Source organism: Miniopterus schreibersii (genome assembly GCF_964146895.1).
Source record: "Miniopterus schreibersii genome assembly, chromosome: 17".
In the NCBI taxonomy this organism is placed as follows: domain Eukaryota; kingdom Metazoa; phylum Chordata; class Mammalia; order Chiroptera; family Miniopteridae; genus Miniopterus; species Miniopterus schreibersii.
In genome coordinates, this window is record NC_138117.1 from 37,173,528 (window position 1) to 37,190,777 (window position 17,250).

At 45.3% G+C, this 17,250-nt stretch overlaps 1 protein-coding gene across 2 annotated transcripts in view; it reads right to left on the reverse strand.

Moving 5' to 3' along the window:
* The window catches only part of ASAP1 (ArfGAP with SH3 domain, ankyrin repeat and PH domain 1), a 281,349-nt gene that overhangs the window by 46,185 nt on the left and 217,914 nt on the right, over positions 1–17,250 (reverse strand). For both annotated transcript variants that reach the window (XM_081117415.1, XM_081117414.1), the window contains exons 12-14: positions 12,668–12,768; positions 10,159–10,228; positions 1,751–1,838 (exon numbers count right to left, since the gene is read on the reverse strand). In XM_081117415.1, coding sequence (XP_080973541.1) covers positions 1,751–1,838; positions 10,159–10,228; positions 12,668–12,768 — 259 coding nt within the window. The remainder of the gene's footprint in view (positions 1–1,750; positions 1,839–10,158; positions 10,229–12,667; positions 12,769–17,250) is intronic.

Consider the following 17,250-nt stretch of genomic DNA (forward strand, 5'->3'; position numbering starts at 1 on the left):
TTAAAAAATAATTGCCTTTTCAGAAATGATTTCTAACTCACAGGGCAGCTCTGACAGCTGGGCTTGGTCTGCCCCAGAGAATTCTGCGTGGTTCTTCATCTGAATCAGGCTTCAGGGAAGAAGCTAGACCTCTGCTTGAAGGTCACCTTCAGACTGCTGCCCAGGGAAAGAGGGAGTGGCCTAATGTGGATAATTTGGGCACGTGTTTATGAGAGAAGCTCTTGCTTAAAATTCAGAATCTGCTAGAAGGCTTGAACATATTCAGGTCAAACCAACCTTTACTTACTAGCCAGTCACGCACTATGAGGCTGCTCCAGGCTAGGCATTAACACCCGTCTCCTGGAGATGGGGTCTGTGTCCAAGAACAGGCGATGGGTAGGAGAGCCCAAGAGTCTCAGTTGAATCTCTACTTTAGTGCTGTATTGTATTTCAACTTCATTGTATTTGCACGAGTAACTGTATTGACCTTGTTTAAGTCATTGAACCTCTGAGTCTCAGTTTTCTGTCAAATAGGACACTGACAGAGCTTTGTGAGGACTGGTGATAACGTACGTAAAGTACCTGGCACATATCAGATGTTCAATAACTGATGACTGTAGTTTCATGGCTCATACCCTCTGGGCTCTGAAATCCAGGCTTTTTGAAGCTGTATTCTAACCCTAACTTCTCATTAATAACCCCAGAAGTCACTTGGTCATAAAGATCACAGGGGCTCTGAGCTTCAATAGATGCTACAGAATCCAGCTGAGGCTCCCTGCAAAGAGCCTCCGGACTGATCCTGTCCTGGGGGCCAGGACTGTGTTTGGGCTTCCACTCACATGATGTCAGGAGGATGTCAGGGTAGGAACGAGCTTTTGCGTCCTACACACAGACCATGTGCTCAGGCTGTGGGCATGCCCGAGGCTCTGTGGGGAAGGAAGGATGCTGAAGGGCACTGCCGCAGGATTTCACTGTATTTGCACACATCACTGTATTGGCACAGCTTTTACAAAGAGGTGTCCCCTCAGCTACACGAGGGTTATAAGTGCAGCCATGGGACCGGTGCGGGCACAGGGAGCCAGACTGGAGGAAAACAATGTCCCCACTAACTCTGCGCAGACTGTGAGAATACAGGGTACAGGTCAGCAGGTGTCATTACACACCTCCATCAGAAGAGAAAAGCATGCACTGACTCCTGGAGTGACAGAACAGTGTCATCATTCATGGAGTTTGAAGGCAGTGACGCTTGGAACCAAAGGAATAATTTTTCCTTTAAAAGCTCAAATTTGCAAAGATAAAAGTCTAAGCAAATCAAGGGTTCAAACAGAGCAGCACATCTGCCTTTCTGAGTCTTCATCGTTGCTTCTTAACCATAGGTACACCCAAGAATCACCTGGGGTCTTCCTACAAAATACCCATGTCTGGCCTCACACCCAACACTGTGATTTAGCGGATACAGGGGAGAAATGGGCATGTACAAGAAAAATCTCTCTAAGGTGATAGAGCTATGTATCATGGTAATGAACTGGTCTAGTTTACTGTACAAGTCTAGGTTCTAGTCCGCTGCGTGTCAGATATGACACGGCTCTGCTCTCACTCTGAGGAGGTAGGCTCAGTGTAAATTCAGAGACCCAAGGGATCTTCCTAGAGCTGCGACTGTGGGGCCAGCGAGGAGCCCTGCTTGGAAGTGCTGCTGCCTCAAGGCCCAGAGGATGGGAGCAGGCAGCTGTCAGCATCCACAGTAACCATCGCGGAGAGAAAAAGGACTCACGTGAGATCAGGTCAAAAGACTTCTTGTCCTCGGCATTTGGTTTCACCTGGCAGGTGAGAAGGTTCAACTTCGCTGGCTGCCTGTTAGACTGGAACAGAGAAAACGGAGACGTTACTTGCAGCACCTTCCCCTCACCTGCAGGGTCAGTGCTCTGTGGCGCAGGCATGTGGTTTCAGGTGGTCAATTTGATGGTCTTTTTAGTTATTTCAATTCTTTGTTCCACTTACTTATGCATTCATTGGTTTATTCTTGCATGTGCCCCAAACCGGGGATTTAACCTGCAATCTTTGGCACATCGGACAATGCGCTAACCAACTGAGCTACCGGGCCAGAGCCAAATTTAATAAAGTCTTATTTGGCTAATTGGATTCTGAAATTCATTAAAGAAGGAAAAAAATGTTGGTAGTCTACTAAATGTCCTTTAACTGCACATAAATAATATCTTGGTGACTGATCAGAATGGAACCAGGAAAATCCAGCTTTCAATGGGCATGGTCCATGGACCTGCACCTTTCTGGAACCCACGCACATCCAGGCACAAACAGTTGGCACTTCCAATCCTGTATCCTGATGTGAAATGTAGTGGAGTACATTTCATTCATTCATTCATTCATTCATTCATTCATTCATTCATTCAAAATGGCCCCAGTCACCAATCATCCCAAACCTGATGTCCCAGGTATCCACAAGTTTTGGTTGCAATGTGCAATTTACATGACTTCTCTCAAAAGTACAAGGACAACCACCACTCAGGAGACGTAGCTTAATGAGCACCCACATCTGGAGAGACGGAAAACTGAGCCAGGGCTTTCATATCACAGATTATCAGCAAATCTCTTGGTCACATATATAATTCACACAGACCCTGTAGTATATAGATAGTCATGTTAATTTAGGCTTTGCCTAAATGAAGTCTTGCCCCGTAATCATTCTGGTCAGCACTTGTTCTTGACCTCCTGCTTGCATTTGCCCAAGGTCACACAATGGCCAATGCCGACGCTAGCGTGTCTGTTTTCTGCAACAGCTGACCCAGGAGTGAAATGTCCGAGTGCCTGGGCTGGGCTGGGCATGAACAGAAGCCCACTGACAATCATGATTCTCAAAATCCCCATGCCAGCAACATTTCCACCCAAGCAAATCAAGTTTTTGGGGAAAATGGGGAGGAGGAGATAGGGAGATGCCACAACGTGACCAACTGAAGGCCTGAACAACGGAGATGACATATGATCAAGACAATTCCAGTGACATGCTGCAGTTCTCAGTATCAATAATGAGCAATGGACACTTCATTTCTGTCTACCTTCTGTGCTCTCTGAACAAGTTTCAGGATCTTCCTTCCCCTGGGGTTTCAATGAGATTAGACACAGAAAATAAGCCCCTTGTACCTATCTGCTCCAAAGCAAGCTGTCTGGGGGGCAGTGAGACACTCAAGGGATTTCATGTTCATTATACATGCATTTGACTTAGACATGGAAACCAGGAGAGTCCTGTATAGAAGAGCTTTGCCTAAGAGGAAAAAGTACTGGTTACAAAATCCAGAATGGGGAGGAAGGAGGTCAAGAGACTGGGTGTTTTTCTTAGAACAGACCTGGAGTTTGGGTTGCCAGAGGCCTCAGACTCCACACCAGGAGCTGCACCACAAACCCAAGCTTGGTCTGCTATAAAAGGAACAGTCAGTCCTGCAGCTCATCTTTTTGGATATTGATAAAATTGCTGATTTCCCATATGAATGAAAATGACACCTGATGGCCTGAAAAGGTAACGACAGTGAACGGGTCTACGTAGAACGCTATGCTCCAATTTGGCGTCCACGTTTCAAGATGGATGTAGAAAAGATTAGGGAAGATCGAGAGATGATTAAAGGACTGGAAAATGGGAACTTTGAAGATGGTTGAAGGCACTATTTAGTCCACGGGAAAGATGGCTAGGGAGTGACTTAATAACCATCTTCAAGTACATGAGGTTGTTCTGGGGGAGGTGGGCAGCTGTTTTCCATCTGCACAGACCACGAAAAAAGGCACTCAAATTGCAGAAGAAGATCTGAGCCAGACATAAGGAAGAACTTCCCAAGCATTAGTTGATTATGCATAATAAGAGGTTTCAGGTTTCTTAACCTAAGTAGAGAAACCTCTTTGAAAAACTTAAGAATTTTTTAGACACCATTTACATTTGAATGTGGCAGAGGGATAACTAGATGATGTCTTTTTTGTCCCAAATCTGCATTACTCCAGTGTTTCTGAACAACCTTACCAACAGATACAACCAATACAAAGCAGACAGAAAATTTTAAAAAAAGGAAAAAATACTCAAGTTCAGTATTCACTCATTCCAGAAAGTTAAACAGCACCATTCACCTCGAAGCATGGACTACTTCAAAGCACAGTGCCGGAAAGCTTCTACGGACAAGGGTTTGATACAGTTTAAGTCATTTCATGACTGGATTCCCTGGGCAGTTTGTCAAGCCCACTGGACGGACTTTGCCACATCAACATGAACTTCACTGAACACGGACACATCCTGCCTAAGCAGAGTGTTTGTTCTTCCCCCAAATGTCAGTGTTCATTCTGACAAATGACCAATTACCCCGAGTGTGACTGTGAGGAGCCAAAACACACAATTTTGACTATCTAAGCAGCTGATACAGCCAGTACTGAGCCAGGAATACGAGAAAGTGGAGTGGGATGCTTGACCCCAGTCCCTGGACCAAGGCACCAGAAGGCCCAGGAATCACTACAGTAATAATAGTAATTCCAGATTTGTATAACTTCCCAAAATTTCAAAGTACTTTCTCAACATTTAGCGCTAATTTATAGGTGTATTGATTAAAGAAGGCATAATCTTTCCTGGCAGTTCAGCAGACAAAAAACATAGTGAGGCTAAATGACTTGCCCTGGGCTACATCACCATGGTATAGTTTAGAAAACAACTTCCATAGTGTTTAAGTACAGGAAAGAAAAAAAGCAAAGATGGGAGAAACATGTATTTACTGAGTCCTTCCTGTTGATGATCCTACCAAGCAGAGAATAAAAACCTGTCTGCACCCTGACTTCCAGGATCCTGGGACTTCAGCTTGGGCCACGTTATCTGCTGCTCCCCCTGCTGGGCGGAAGGAGCACTGGCCTCCTCCTTCCTGGGGTTACTCTCTGCCTGTCCCCCTCTACCTCCAGGCTCACTCCCTCCAGGTGGCTCACAGTCCCCACGTCCTCAGAGGGTTTCCTGGCCTGACCACCCTCCCCTCCCACCCTGCTGCATGGCCTTCCTGGCTCTTATTACTTCTTATTTGCTTCTTGTCTTTCTTCCCATTAAAAGCACACATTTCTGTTTTGTTCACTAAAATGTTCCCAGCATATAGCAGGCACTCAATAAATGTTTCTCGAATGAATGCGTGCAGGTGACTTACATATACTACCCTGGAGGGAAGTCTTTTTAGTTTCTTTTATCAAGCGAAGAGACAGAGGCACAGAGACGTTAACTAATGTTCCTATAATCTCCCAGGAAGGAGACAGCAGAGCCTCGGCTGAACCAGGTTTGAGTGGACCAAAGCCCCATCCCTCCTCCTGTGTCTGCCGTGCAGGGCAGGTCTGAGAAGACAGCCATTCCCTGTCCCTGGAATAGCGGGAGGCTGGGTACATGGGAACATCTCCCTCTGAGAAGAGTAAGGGTTAGAAATAGAGAAAGCAAAGGTGCCAAAGATTAACTTCTATTTTAATATCTTCTTGGGTCATTGCATAATTGATGAAGAGAAAAATTTTAGAAGAATATTTTAAATCCCTATGCATTCGTTTTGTAAGATAGCCTATTAAGCCTCTAAGCACGTATGAAAAACATGTGGTCCACGCCAGCAAGCAGCTCTGGGAAACAGAGCTGACCACGGACCTAGGATGTGCCCGGCCTGAGCTCGAGAGCACCAAGGACTTGGACAGGCTCCGAGGCAGCGTCAGCCCACAGCGAGAACTGGCAGAGAGGACGAGTGCGCAGAGTGAGGGGGAGCAGGTGCAGGCACCCGGGGGTGGAGGGGACAAGGGCGGGAGGTGATGCTGATGGGGATGCAGGAGGGCACTGCACGTGGCCCTAAGGAGTTCACATTCCCGCCCCAGGAGCCCTGGCAATCCACTGAGGGGAGTTAATCAGAGCGAGCGGCCCATCAGACCTGCACTTGGGGGGCGGCTGATGGAGGGGCGCAGAGAGGAAACTGAGGAGCAATGCTGGGGGCCTGAGCTAAAGCCATGGTCATGGTGCTGGGGGCCAGGGACTCAAGACAGCTAAAAAGAGAGACTTGGAATAAACCACTCCTAAAGAAACCTCCACAGAGTGTGTGGACCCCCAGTCCAGGCCCTGCACAGTGCGCGGAGGGCAGGCGCCACTGTCCCCACAGGTACCTTTCAAAAACAGGGATGACATCTTCCAAAAAAGACGACTTTTGGGGGCTCTGTTCCCTGAAACTCTGAGGGCTACCCTTTTACAGGCTTTACTTTTCATTAAAATACAGCATATTCACTGAAAAAATACTAGGAGACAGAGTGCGAAGGAGAAACCAAACGTGACTCGTCAGTCCCTCTCACACACAGTCACTGTTCGTACCTTGATTTTAACAAGATGTGTGTATGAAAAAACCCATGCATCTCTGAAGACATAAATGTTAAAAAATGGGTTGGTTCCACTTGTATGTACTGTTTGGCAAATTGATTTTTTCCCAATTAACAATATATGCAGGTCTTTATTTTACATGCACGCACACGGCAAATCTATTCTCAAGTTTCTGGGTTTTGGAAATGTTTCCGGCAGGGAAGCACTGTACTATCCCTGGGACACGAAGCCCTGCTGCCCCACACAGAAAATGCCACTCAGCCAGCAAAGTCGTCCGACACGTAAGTGGATAAGAGTGTGGGAACCGAATGAGTCGATTGTGATGACTGCTTCTGAGTCCCCCGAGAGAAAACAAGCACCACACGCTTGTCCTTCCACAGCTCGGCAGGCACCAGCGTGGAGCGTTTCTGCTGGAAGTGCAAAGCCGTTAGCACAGGCCTACTGCTCTGTGAGCAGGAAACAGCTGCTACTGGAATGGGGACCGAGGTGATGCGAGTGCCCCATCCTCCCAGCTTCACAAACAAGAAGGGAACATCCTTAATTATCTGGGAAATAAGCTGGACCCAGTCAGGCTGCACTTGCTTTGTGGAAAGAGGTAAAAATAAAATAATACAGCTCTTCACTTCCTCTGTGAGGGCTTAGTAATGGAGCTGCACGGATTACGGCCATTTCGTTATCCTCGGTAATTTACTTAGACACCTGCCATGCCCTAGAGGGACATACATTTGGCAAGCAATCCACAACCACAATAAACTGCTGCAAGAAGTCAGGTACGTGCTGAACACCCACACTGCTCAGGGAACTTAGTCCCAAAATTTTAGTGCGAGAACTGGCTTTTAGCAAGCATTCTGGTTTATCTGGGGCAAGGGAACAGTTTTCATTTATTGCACACCAAACTGGCTATGTATGTTATATAACATTTCATTATTTAATTCTTGCAAACCCGAGGCTAGGTACTATTACCACACCCACTATTCAGCTGAGGAAAGCAAGGGTCTGGAAGGCGCAAGTAAACTGACCATTGTTTTACAGAAAGTAAAAAGCAAAGCTGAGATTTGAACAAATTTCTTCCCAGAGCTTTTCCCATTTTTCATGCTGTGTTTCCCTGAAAAGGCAAGCCGTTGGGACATTTGTAGAAAGAGTGAAAAATCTTTCTTTTCTTCCCTTTCTGATTCTTCCTGCCCTTGAATGGCCAGCTCCCTCATTTTCCTTTAGATTCAATGAGGTGACACTAACAGCAATAATCACCATTAGTGGAGTGCCCATACTCAGCATGTTATCTCATTTAATCCTCCCTATGACCCTTACATGACAAGTGCTTTTCTCAGGGTCACGCAGCAAATGGGAAAATGGGGGTGCAGACTCAGCTGTGACAGATGCCACAGTCCACTCTCACAGCCACTGAACAGCACAGCTGACAGCTCTGTCATTGATTAGAGAGCCTTAGGAACGCAGGGAAACAGTTTGGCCACAGTAATGTGTTTGGCAGAAAAGAAAAAGGGAGTGTGGAAGAGAACTTTTTAAAAATTTTAAACAAATTGCCTGAGTCAAATAACCACTAGCAAGCAGTACCACTAACACTCATCAACTCCGTGACCTCTCAGCAGGTTCCTAAGAAAGGCAAGTCCATGGGCCATGGGATCAGGTCACAATGTAACTTGGCAAAATGCTTACTGAGGACTGTCAGAGCCTAAGGAATCCAACAGAATACAAGGTACAGAGAATTAGGGTACATACAGCAAACCTCTGACTACAACTCCCGATCTACACAAAGTCAGATGATCAGAAATTTTCACGTTAGTATAACCTGAAGAAGACTCCAAGGAGTGGAGAAGTAATAACATTTCTGCTCACACACTATTCAGATCCAATGAGGGCCACACTACTTAGACCCACTCAGCTAATGACATCGGACAGTGTCAGGCCTGTGTCTGCTCAGGGAAGCTGACTGAGGACCAGGCACCATCACATCCAGGCAACCGCTGACCCTATCCATGTTCTGTCTACACCCGACGCCTTTCTCACGACCCCAGTTACCTGAGGAGCGCTGGTGGTCTAAGTGCGCCAGGCTCTAAGGTCTGCAGACCACCCAGGGTGCCTCTGGAACCTGCCCAGCAATAGCTCAACCTTGTAGCTCTCCAACTTTGTGACCCAGGAGAGGCCACATTGAGGTTTTTACCCCCAAAGTGCAGGGCTATAAGGGCAGAACACCTCTCGGAGTCACACCCTGCTTTGGGCCATTGGAGAATTTACCTGTACGTACAGGCACGTGTCTCCTCTTCCTCCCCTCACCCCTGACTCCTGGGCCCTCCTGGTTCATAGCTAACTGTGTCTGTGATGGTACAACCTGGGGCCCCAGGCTGGGGAGGAACTGGGGCTGGAGGTGAGTGGAGTTAATGTACTGGGGTGTGTGAGAGAGTCTAAGAACAGAGTCCTGACCTATACCAGGCTCTCAGCTGTGCTATCAGCTAGTTGTGCAGCCTTGGTAAGCAAACCTCTCTCAGCCCAGGGACCTCATCTGAAACATGGGGAGCGTATAGTCCCCTAAGATGATGGGTTTGGTGGGATGGGAGGCTGAACGGAAGGGGCACACAGCCTCATGTTAGACAGCCCAAGTTTGAGTTCCCGACTCTGCCGGCTATCAGCCAAGTCACGGCGCTTCTTTGTGCCTTAGTTTCTTTGTCTGTAAAATGAAGGTTATGTAGGATTAAGTGAAATAAATTTTATAAAGTGTTTGGCATGAAGAAGTGCTCAATAAGCAGTACTGTCTTTCCTCAACAGGGGGACTGTGAGCTAAATGCAACTGTGAATAATGAAAATCTGCCAGTGTAATAAATGCTCACTGCTCATTTCTACTCTCCTGTGAGCAATGAGCTGCCCCTCATCACTGAGGGCATCGCTGGCACAGGATGCCAAAACTCACCCACCCGCCTCTACTCCACACTGGCCTCCTGGGTTAACCTGTATGAATCTTTGTAAAGACTCTCAGTACTTTGCCATTTCCATTCCTACTTGATATGGTTTCCACTATAATGCTGAAGAGTTAAAAAATAATTTCTTGCTAGTTTTAAAGGGCAAAATTGTGATTACTGGCTTTACTGTGCATGTCTTTGACTACCACCAAAAGTGAAACTTTCTGACAAGTATATAGATTTTGTCAAGATAAGACTTTTAGCTGGAAATGGGGGATGCAAAACAAAAATAGAAATACTAGACAGATGACAGACATCAACTACAAGTATATAAGATGTACGTACATTCGCTGACAATCCGAAGATAAACAGAATATAAGTGTTAATAGCTTAGCTATTTTCCACTTTCTATTCAATTGCCTTTGTTACTAAAAAAGGGGGGTCATGACTGAGGCAATTTTATTATTCACTGTTTTATTTATATACCCTTTAACATAATGATGGGCTTTCTGAGTAATTTAAATAAATAGTAACATTAAAAAAGACTGGACATATTTTACATGTTGTTTCACTTCCTACATTACCTTTTCATGCAAAGAACATCTCCTGTCATCTTTATAATTCAGAAAACTAGGTTTTCATGACAACCAAAAATATTATCAAATAGGAAGATAGCTGATTTGGTTTGAGAACAGGAAAGAAATTCTGGTGGAGCGATGGATGAAGCAGGGCAGACACCGCAGGACAAGGCAAGACCTATTTCTCTTGCAGAGGAATATCCGAAACTATCTGACCCGACTCCACACATCAACATGCCGGGGAACATTCTGGTGCCGTGACAACACGTTAGCCAATTTCTAGTGGATGCAGTCGCAAGGCAGAGCAGGCGAGGTGCGATCAGGTACCTACCGTGGCGTGGGAGATGGTCAGCATCCCGTTCTTGACGGCGCACTTCCTCCTCTGCCACACCTTGCGGATCCTGCAGAGCAAGTCAAACACAAGCTGGCTCAGTGTCTGGCCGCCTCGGGGACGTGCAGTGACACGGTGTTACACATAATCATTAGAAAACAAAACAACCCAACCCCCAAACCACACAAACCAGAACGCTTTGGTTGCCTTTTATTATCCCAGATGGAGGTGATGTCACAAGGATGTGAGTAACAGCACTGTTTCTGATAGTGAGAACGGGAAACGACAGAAAGGTGGGCATCTAATAGCAGGAGCATGAATTAAAACACTATGGTCACATTCACAGCACAGAGTATTCTGGAGGAGTCTAAAAGAAGTTTAAAATCTAGAGATATCTAAAACATACTGATTGAAAAAAGTAACTTGTTTTAAGGTAATTCACGTATGATCTTGTATTGTGTTTTTTTTTTAAAAAAACCTCAAAAAATTTCAGACATCTAAAACAGCACTCTAAACTTCCTATGGGTAAAAAATCTGTGTGTAAACATAAGGAAGAGGGCCTGGAGAGAAGCAGCCGCACTGACAGAAGACCCTCTGGGAAGGAGGCCCAGGCCTGTATTAGGGGTGGTGCTAAGGAGTTTTTAACCATTTCTGTAACTCTTACACTTTGAAAATTTTGATAAAAGAATGGAAAGGATGTTGCATGAAGGATGAAAAAAGCCGAACAGAACTAATTAAACTTGGAAGAGTTCTTTTGGTGAAGCTCCAGGTACAGGTGAGGGACTATGTGTGGCAGTTGGCACACCGGCAGCAGGTACAAATGCACTAGTTCAGACCATTTCCATCAGGAAAACAGAAACGTCCAGGGGAACAGCATCCTTCAGGTTAGAAGGCTGCACAGGCCTTCTGTTGCCTTGGACTCAAACAACATCAGAGGAGACCACTGTAGCTTCTCCCAGCATTTAAAACAGCATCGCCTTGTGGTTCTTTTTCCTTCCTCAGTCCTCCAGCCAGCACTCTAACCACTGAGCCAACCGGCTAGGGCTCCTTTTCCTTCTTAAATCAGTCCGTGCCAAACCTGCCACAATGTGAACTTAAATCTCTAAACACAGATATAATACTGGCCTTGTTTGTTCCAGAGCGTGCTTCACAAAGGGCAATAAGAATCTGACACCATCTGACCTGAAGTAAAGTGAACACGCTGCTCAAAATGCTAGTCCCTTCTCCCCCAGACCTCTGTTCAGATAATCCTTTCACTTCTCCAGGTCTCCACTCATTTCACCCCACCAGAGCCTTCCCTGGCCACTCTCGGTGACAGTGGGAACCCCCACATGCCCCATATCCCTTGGCTTGCTTTATCTTTCTGGATGGCGCTTGTTACCATCTCCCTCCCACACATTTCCTTCTTTATGGTCTGCTCCCCCCGCCCCCCCCAGTGTAACTCTAACAGATGAAGGCCTCTTGTTCAATGCTGCTCCCGGGGCCCACAACAGTGCCTGACACAGAGCGGGATCCAGAAGGAATCTGCTAAATGCAAAGCAGAACAATGAGCAAAACCGAAACTGATCCCAGAGTTTTATGGGAGAAATATTTGAATTTTAACGATCAAGTTAAAACAAAACCAAACTTGGGTGCAGTTTAGATAAAGCCAAGGATCACAGCCCACAAGCAATCAGAAAACAAGCAGCTTTTTAAAAAGAATGACAACTGTTCAAGTGAGTAATCACAATTCTACTCATGCACTTATTGTGAAGCAGGGTCATTAGTTCTAGTAAGAGGGGGAGGGCCAGTGTGGCAGGACCAGGGGGGCAAATGATGCAGATGGGACTGGGGAGAAAGGCGGGGCAAGAGCCTCCCAGCGACAGGAAACGTCGAGCGTTCCACGGTGGGTGGGTGACCTGATGCACTATACGTTTTTTAGAAGGCTACTCAGAGTGCTGTGTAGAGATGAACTGGAGAAGGGGATGAGCGAGTGAAAGACACAGAGAGACCAGTTGGGAGGCTACTAGAATAGTCCAGGACAGATGGAGGTGGCTTATCCTACAGCGGGACAGCAGAGATGGAGAAAAATGTGTTATTTCTCGTTAGATATTGAAGGGGCTGTTGCTAAACTGGCTGTGATGTAAGAGGGAAGATAGGAGTCAAGGGTCTGGGTGGACAGGTGGGCTCCCAGGCAGAGAATACTGCAATGAACAAAAGCAGCGGTGGGCGAGCAAGAAGTCCGCAGCCCACCTGCTTGCTTCATGGTCTACTCGGTTCCTGCCTTCTCAACACTGCACATCGCAAGTCACAGGCACCATTTAGGGAACATAAACAATGACCACTTCCTCTAAAGACAGCAGGTTCAATCTCAGCCTCAGCCTAGGAAAACCAGTGTGCTGAAGGCCTGGAGCAAGCGCTTGAAAACCTTAAGTGTGCTTCCCTCCATGGGAGGCAGGAAGAGGTCCACAGGTTGCTAACGCTCAGGAAGCGCGTTAAGGCGGGGACATGAGGACAGGCCTGTACCTACCCATCACTTTTCTTCAGCAGGTACCCCTTCTTCTCGCTGCCGTACTCCTTATTGCCCTGGAGCTGGTGCATGCTGTATCCCCCCTGCCGGCTCTGAGAGTCCTAGGAGAGACGACCCACAGGTTATACACATGCTGGAGGCACTTCCCAGATCCCTGCCTCTGTCCTGTGACTGAGCCTGGCCCACGGATATGGGGCTAAGAATCAAGGAACTTGAAGAGTGGTCAGGTCCTTGCCTTTGTTTTAGAGGAGGAAGCGGGGCAGGTACACAACTGCCAGAGTCACAGGCAAGTTCAAGGCAGAGCTGGGGCCTGGTGTCCAGGTCTCGTACTGCCAGTTCAGAGCCAGCTCTGCTTCAGACACGCAGGGGAGACTATCCTGTGACTAACCAGTGTACAGGGCAGCGAAGGCAAGCACAGGAAGGGCTGCAACTCAGGTGGCCCGCAAAACCAAGCTCATGCCACCTGAAAACCGTGCTTTTCCCTCAGGTACAACCTTTTCCCTTCTCATATTCTGCTGGAATACACACGATAAAAAGAGCATCTTCGGAGCAAGGTATTAAGAATTGCTATAAAGGTCTTGTTTTGTAACGAGTCCTCTGCAAAACAGACCAATAACCATACTTTTAATGAAAAAAGATGATTCTATTGCAGTGACAAGCATATTATGCAATGAAAAGGGTGACAAGGTCAACAGAACACACAGATGCCAACAAGTCTGACGTAACATTAGCACTCCCCTGAGCTTCCCAGTGTTTGTAAAGACTGCCCGGCCAGACAGCCGCTACTGTGGAAGTGCAGGGAATGATCTATAATGTGGAGCTGAACAAGGAGAACACGGGGCTGCACACACAGAAATAGGACAATGCAATCTCACAAAAAGCAGTGACTTACTCTCCTAGACTTCGATCAGGAAGGGCAAAAGCAACAGAGAAAAAAGGCAGAACATTTGAAAATATAGTTAATTTCATTGACAGTCTTATCGCTCATAATTTAAGCACTTTTTATAACACACTGAGAAAATATTATAAAGATAATACTAGAAAGAAGTCAATATATACATGCATCTTTAGAACCATGATAAACTTTGCCACAGTAAAATATCTATATTAAGTTTTATTTCAGGTCATTTGAGAACAGAAAAAAGGCTAAATGGAGAAACATGAGGTACACACTCCCAAGATAACATGGCTGACAAACCTCTCAGTGTGTGCACAGGGAATCACCACCCCAGTGAAACCCAAAGAGAATTACTTTAAAAAATCTAAAAAAAAGCCACAGCCCTGGCCAGTGTGGCTTGGTTGGTTGGAGTGTCATCCCGAGCACCGAAGGGTCATGGGTTCGACTCCTGGTCAGGGTATGGAAGGCTACCCATTGATGTTTCTCTCTTTCTAACTCCCTTTCTCTATCTCTAGAATAAATGAAAAACATATGCTTGGGTAAGAATTTAAAAAAAAAAAAAAAAAAGAGCCACAAATTTCAGGAGGATTCTTTTGGTTTTGTTTTTCTGAGCGAAGAGAAGTTAATAAAGATATTCACAGTAGCCCCTGAAATGTGATGGAGAGACGGGCTCAGTGAACCTGGTTATCTATAACGTGGAGATATTATAGATATCTGTACTGATGGCTGGTGCAAAGAGTGCCTTTGAGGGCAAGGCAGCTCCCCTTTAAGGCTGTTCTGCACATGATGAGTTCCATGTTCAAAAACATGTCTCGAACACCTACCAGCCAGGCACTGAGGACACTGACAAGGACACAGCCGTCTCTGAGGTGGACACTCCTTCCCCACTCACCGTGCTCTCCCGCGTAGGCTGAGAGAGCTGACTACACCCTTCCAGGCAGCTGAGTCTATTAAACAGGTTACAAACTCTAGTCATTCTCTTAACCTGAGTTGTTTCTGTCTTTAACCGGCTGATTCCCTGCAGTGAAACACACCAGGGCCCAGAGCCTTGAACCCCACTGTGGTTGGCTGGTGCTGGCCTCCCTGACAGGTGCTTTGGTGCTTTCTGGATGGAGATCTGACTGAGGGACGGGCAGAGAGCAGCCTTCCTCTACCAGTGCCTCTGAGTCCCGGAAACAACAGTACAGACACACGTGGCTTCTCTGAAGGAGGCAGCAATGTGTCCATAATACTAGTAAAGAACAAATAGGATGGAGAATAAATGGGGCTGGAGAGCCAAGTTGTGGGACAAAGCACATGGCTGGATACTGAAATCCAGAGCTGCCTGCCCGAGCCCAACAAAATCGTGTTAAAATCGCTCAGCTACAGATTTAGACTCTTTGCCATATCACTACCTTCAAAACATTAAGGATAAAATCTAAACTTTCCTTGGATTTCAATCCTTACTAAAAGAAGACCTCTCTTCCGGCCGGCGTGGCTCAGCAGTTGAGCATCGACCTAGGATCCAGGAGATCGCGGGTTGATTCCCAGTCAGGGCACATGCTGGGGTTGAGGACTCGATCCCCAGTGGGGGGGTGGGGTGCAGGAGGCAGGTGATCAATGGCTCTCATCATTGATGTTTCTCTCTCTCTCCCTCCCTCCCTCTCTCTGAAATCAATAAAAGACCAAAAAAAAAAAAAAAGACCTCTCTTCGTTGGAACCCTTTTCATTGAACTCAACTTCTCTTCATCTGCCCATATACTTCCTGGTCTGTGGAAATGCTTTAAAATTATGCCTCTCCAACCTCAATCCACTTGCTAACCTTTAAAATAAGTTCTATGTTTCAAAAATGAAAGTACTTATGTTTAACAAGGATTTAGATGCTGGTAACTCAGGAAAACGATTATATTCTGTAAGTGTATCAAGACATTCCTTACGTGTATTTATTACAAGCCTAAGTAAACTCTAAATTCTGAATAACGAACAGATTGAATGGGCCTTGCTTCCCATCAGACAAAGATGCTTTTAAAGGTAAAGGAAACGGCTGAACTCCAGGCTTTGACCTCAGATGACTATTCCATTAAACCGAGTAGGGAGGACTCAATATACTCCAGAAGTCTAGCATCAAACATCCTAAATTAACTACTAATGAATTTTATTGCTTAAGAAAGTCATACAAGTTATTATTTCTGCACTTTGAGGAATAATGGTCATTCAGCTTGCTTAGCAGGGCACTCAAGGTAAACGAAAAGAGGATTTTCTTTTCTGAGAAAGTAAATCTTGGAGAACTGTTAACACTAAAATAAATAAAAACAAAACAAAAAAAACAAGACTGAAGGAATAAAATAGGTTCCAAATCTTTTGCCAGCATAATAAAAATTAAAATGTACTGATTTTTGTATTCAAGAAAAAGAAATGCAAGTAAAAAAATCATTCAGGCAAAATAACACAAAACTAAACTTAAACAATGAATTTAAAATAAAATCTTGGGGAGATTCCATGATGTGAGTCAAGAGATATAAGCTGTAGAATGAAACGTGGTATTATTTTTTAGTTCAATTTCCCATTCTCTACTGGCAGCACAAATTACCTTTCTCATTAGAAAACCTTATAATGCATTATTATGAAGAAAAATCTCCAATCTTTTCAAACTGCAAGCATTACACACTCATTGGTTTAATGGGGTCATAAATGTTTCTGGCACCCAATCTGAAGCCAAACCTCTATTAGAGAAGCTTCCAATCTCTAATGCAAAGAATGAATGGAGCAGGCACAGGAGTCCTTCTGCTTCATCTTACTAAATATTTACTGAGCAGCCTTGGGTGCCTGGAAGTGTGCCAGGTGCTGTGAAGACAGAGATGAGCAGAGCCCAGAATCTGTCAGACAACCTGCAAACCATACTACGATGGGCTACCAAGAAGGACTCACACAAAAAGCTGGGAGTCTGGGAATGATTTATGGACATCATCTTCACAAATATTTTTTATATTTTATTTTTTGGGGGAGGTTGAACTGCTATAAAAGCTTAAGACAATTAATTTCATAGAACATCTGCCACAAATCATTAAATGTTTTATTTTGACATGAAAAAAAGGGAGTCTATCAAAAATCTGGTGGTCCTATTTACAACTCTAGTTCTTGAAGCTGCCTTTAATGGCATCGAGTTAGGACCTGGTGGTGGGGGCGAGGGTGGTGAGGGGTGAGGCTGTTCAATGATTTCTTGGGTGCCTTAATTTCTTGGGTCATTCTTTAGATGACTTTACACTGTCCTGGAATCGAAACACTACGGTGAGAAATCTCAGGCCAATAATCTCCTTTCATATTTAATGGAAGTAATTAAAAACTACTACCTTCTCAACATATTTCGCCACGAGAGATGATAAACAGTATGAGAATAGACCAGGCATGCTGTGAAAGATCAGTTTTACTTGTAAAATACTCTGGACAGGGTGCTAATGAAAACTCATCATTTATTAATTTGGCATGAAGTTAAGATCAATAAAGCCATGTGCATTTCTGCATGGACATACTCCTTTGGCTTATATGCAACTTTTCCTTTACTTAGCATGAGCAGAATATATCGGTCTCTATGCAAAACAGGAGACTGTAATAGTTTTTTCTTCCTAGAAAGATTCCATATATAGGAAGGAAATAATCCTGTGTGACAAAACAAAAGTAGGAAGTGGTTAAGGGCATACCAGTCAGT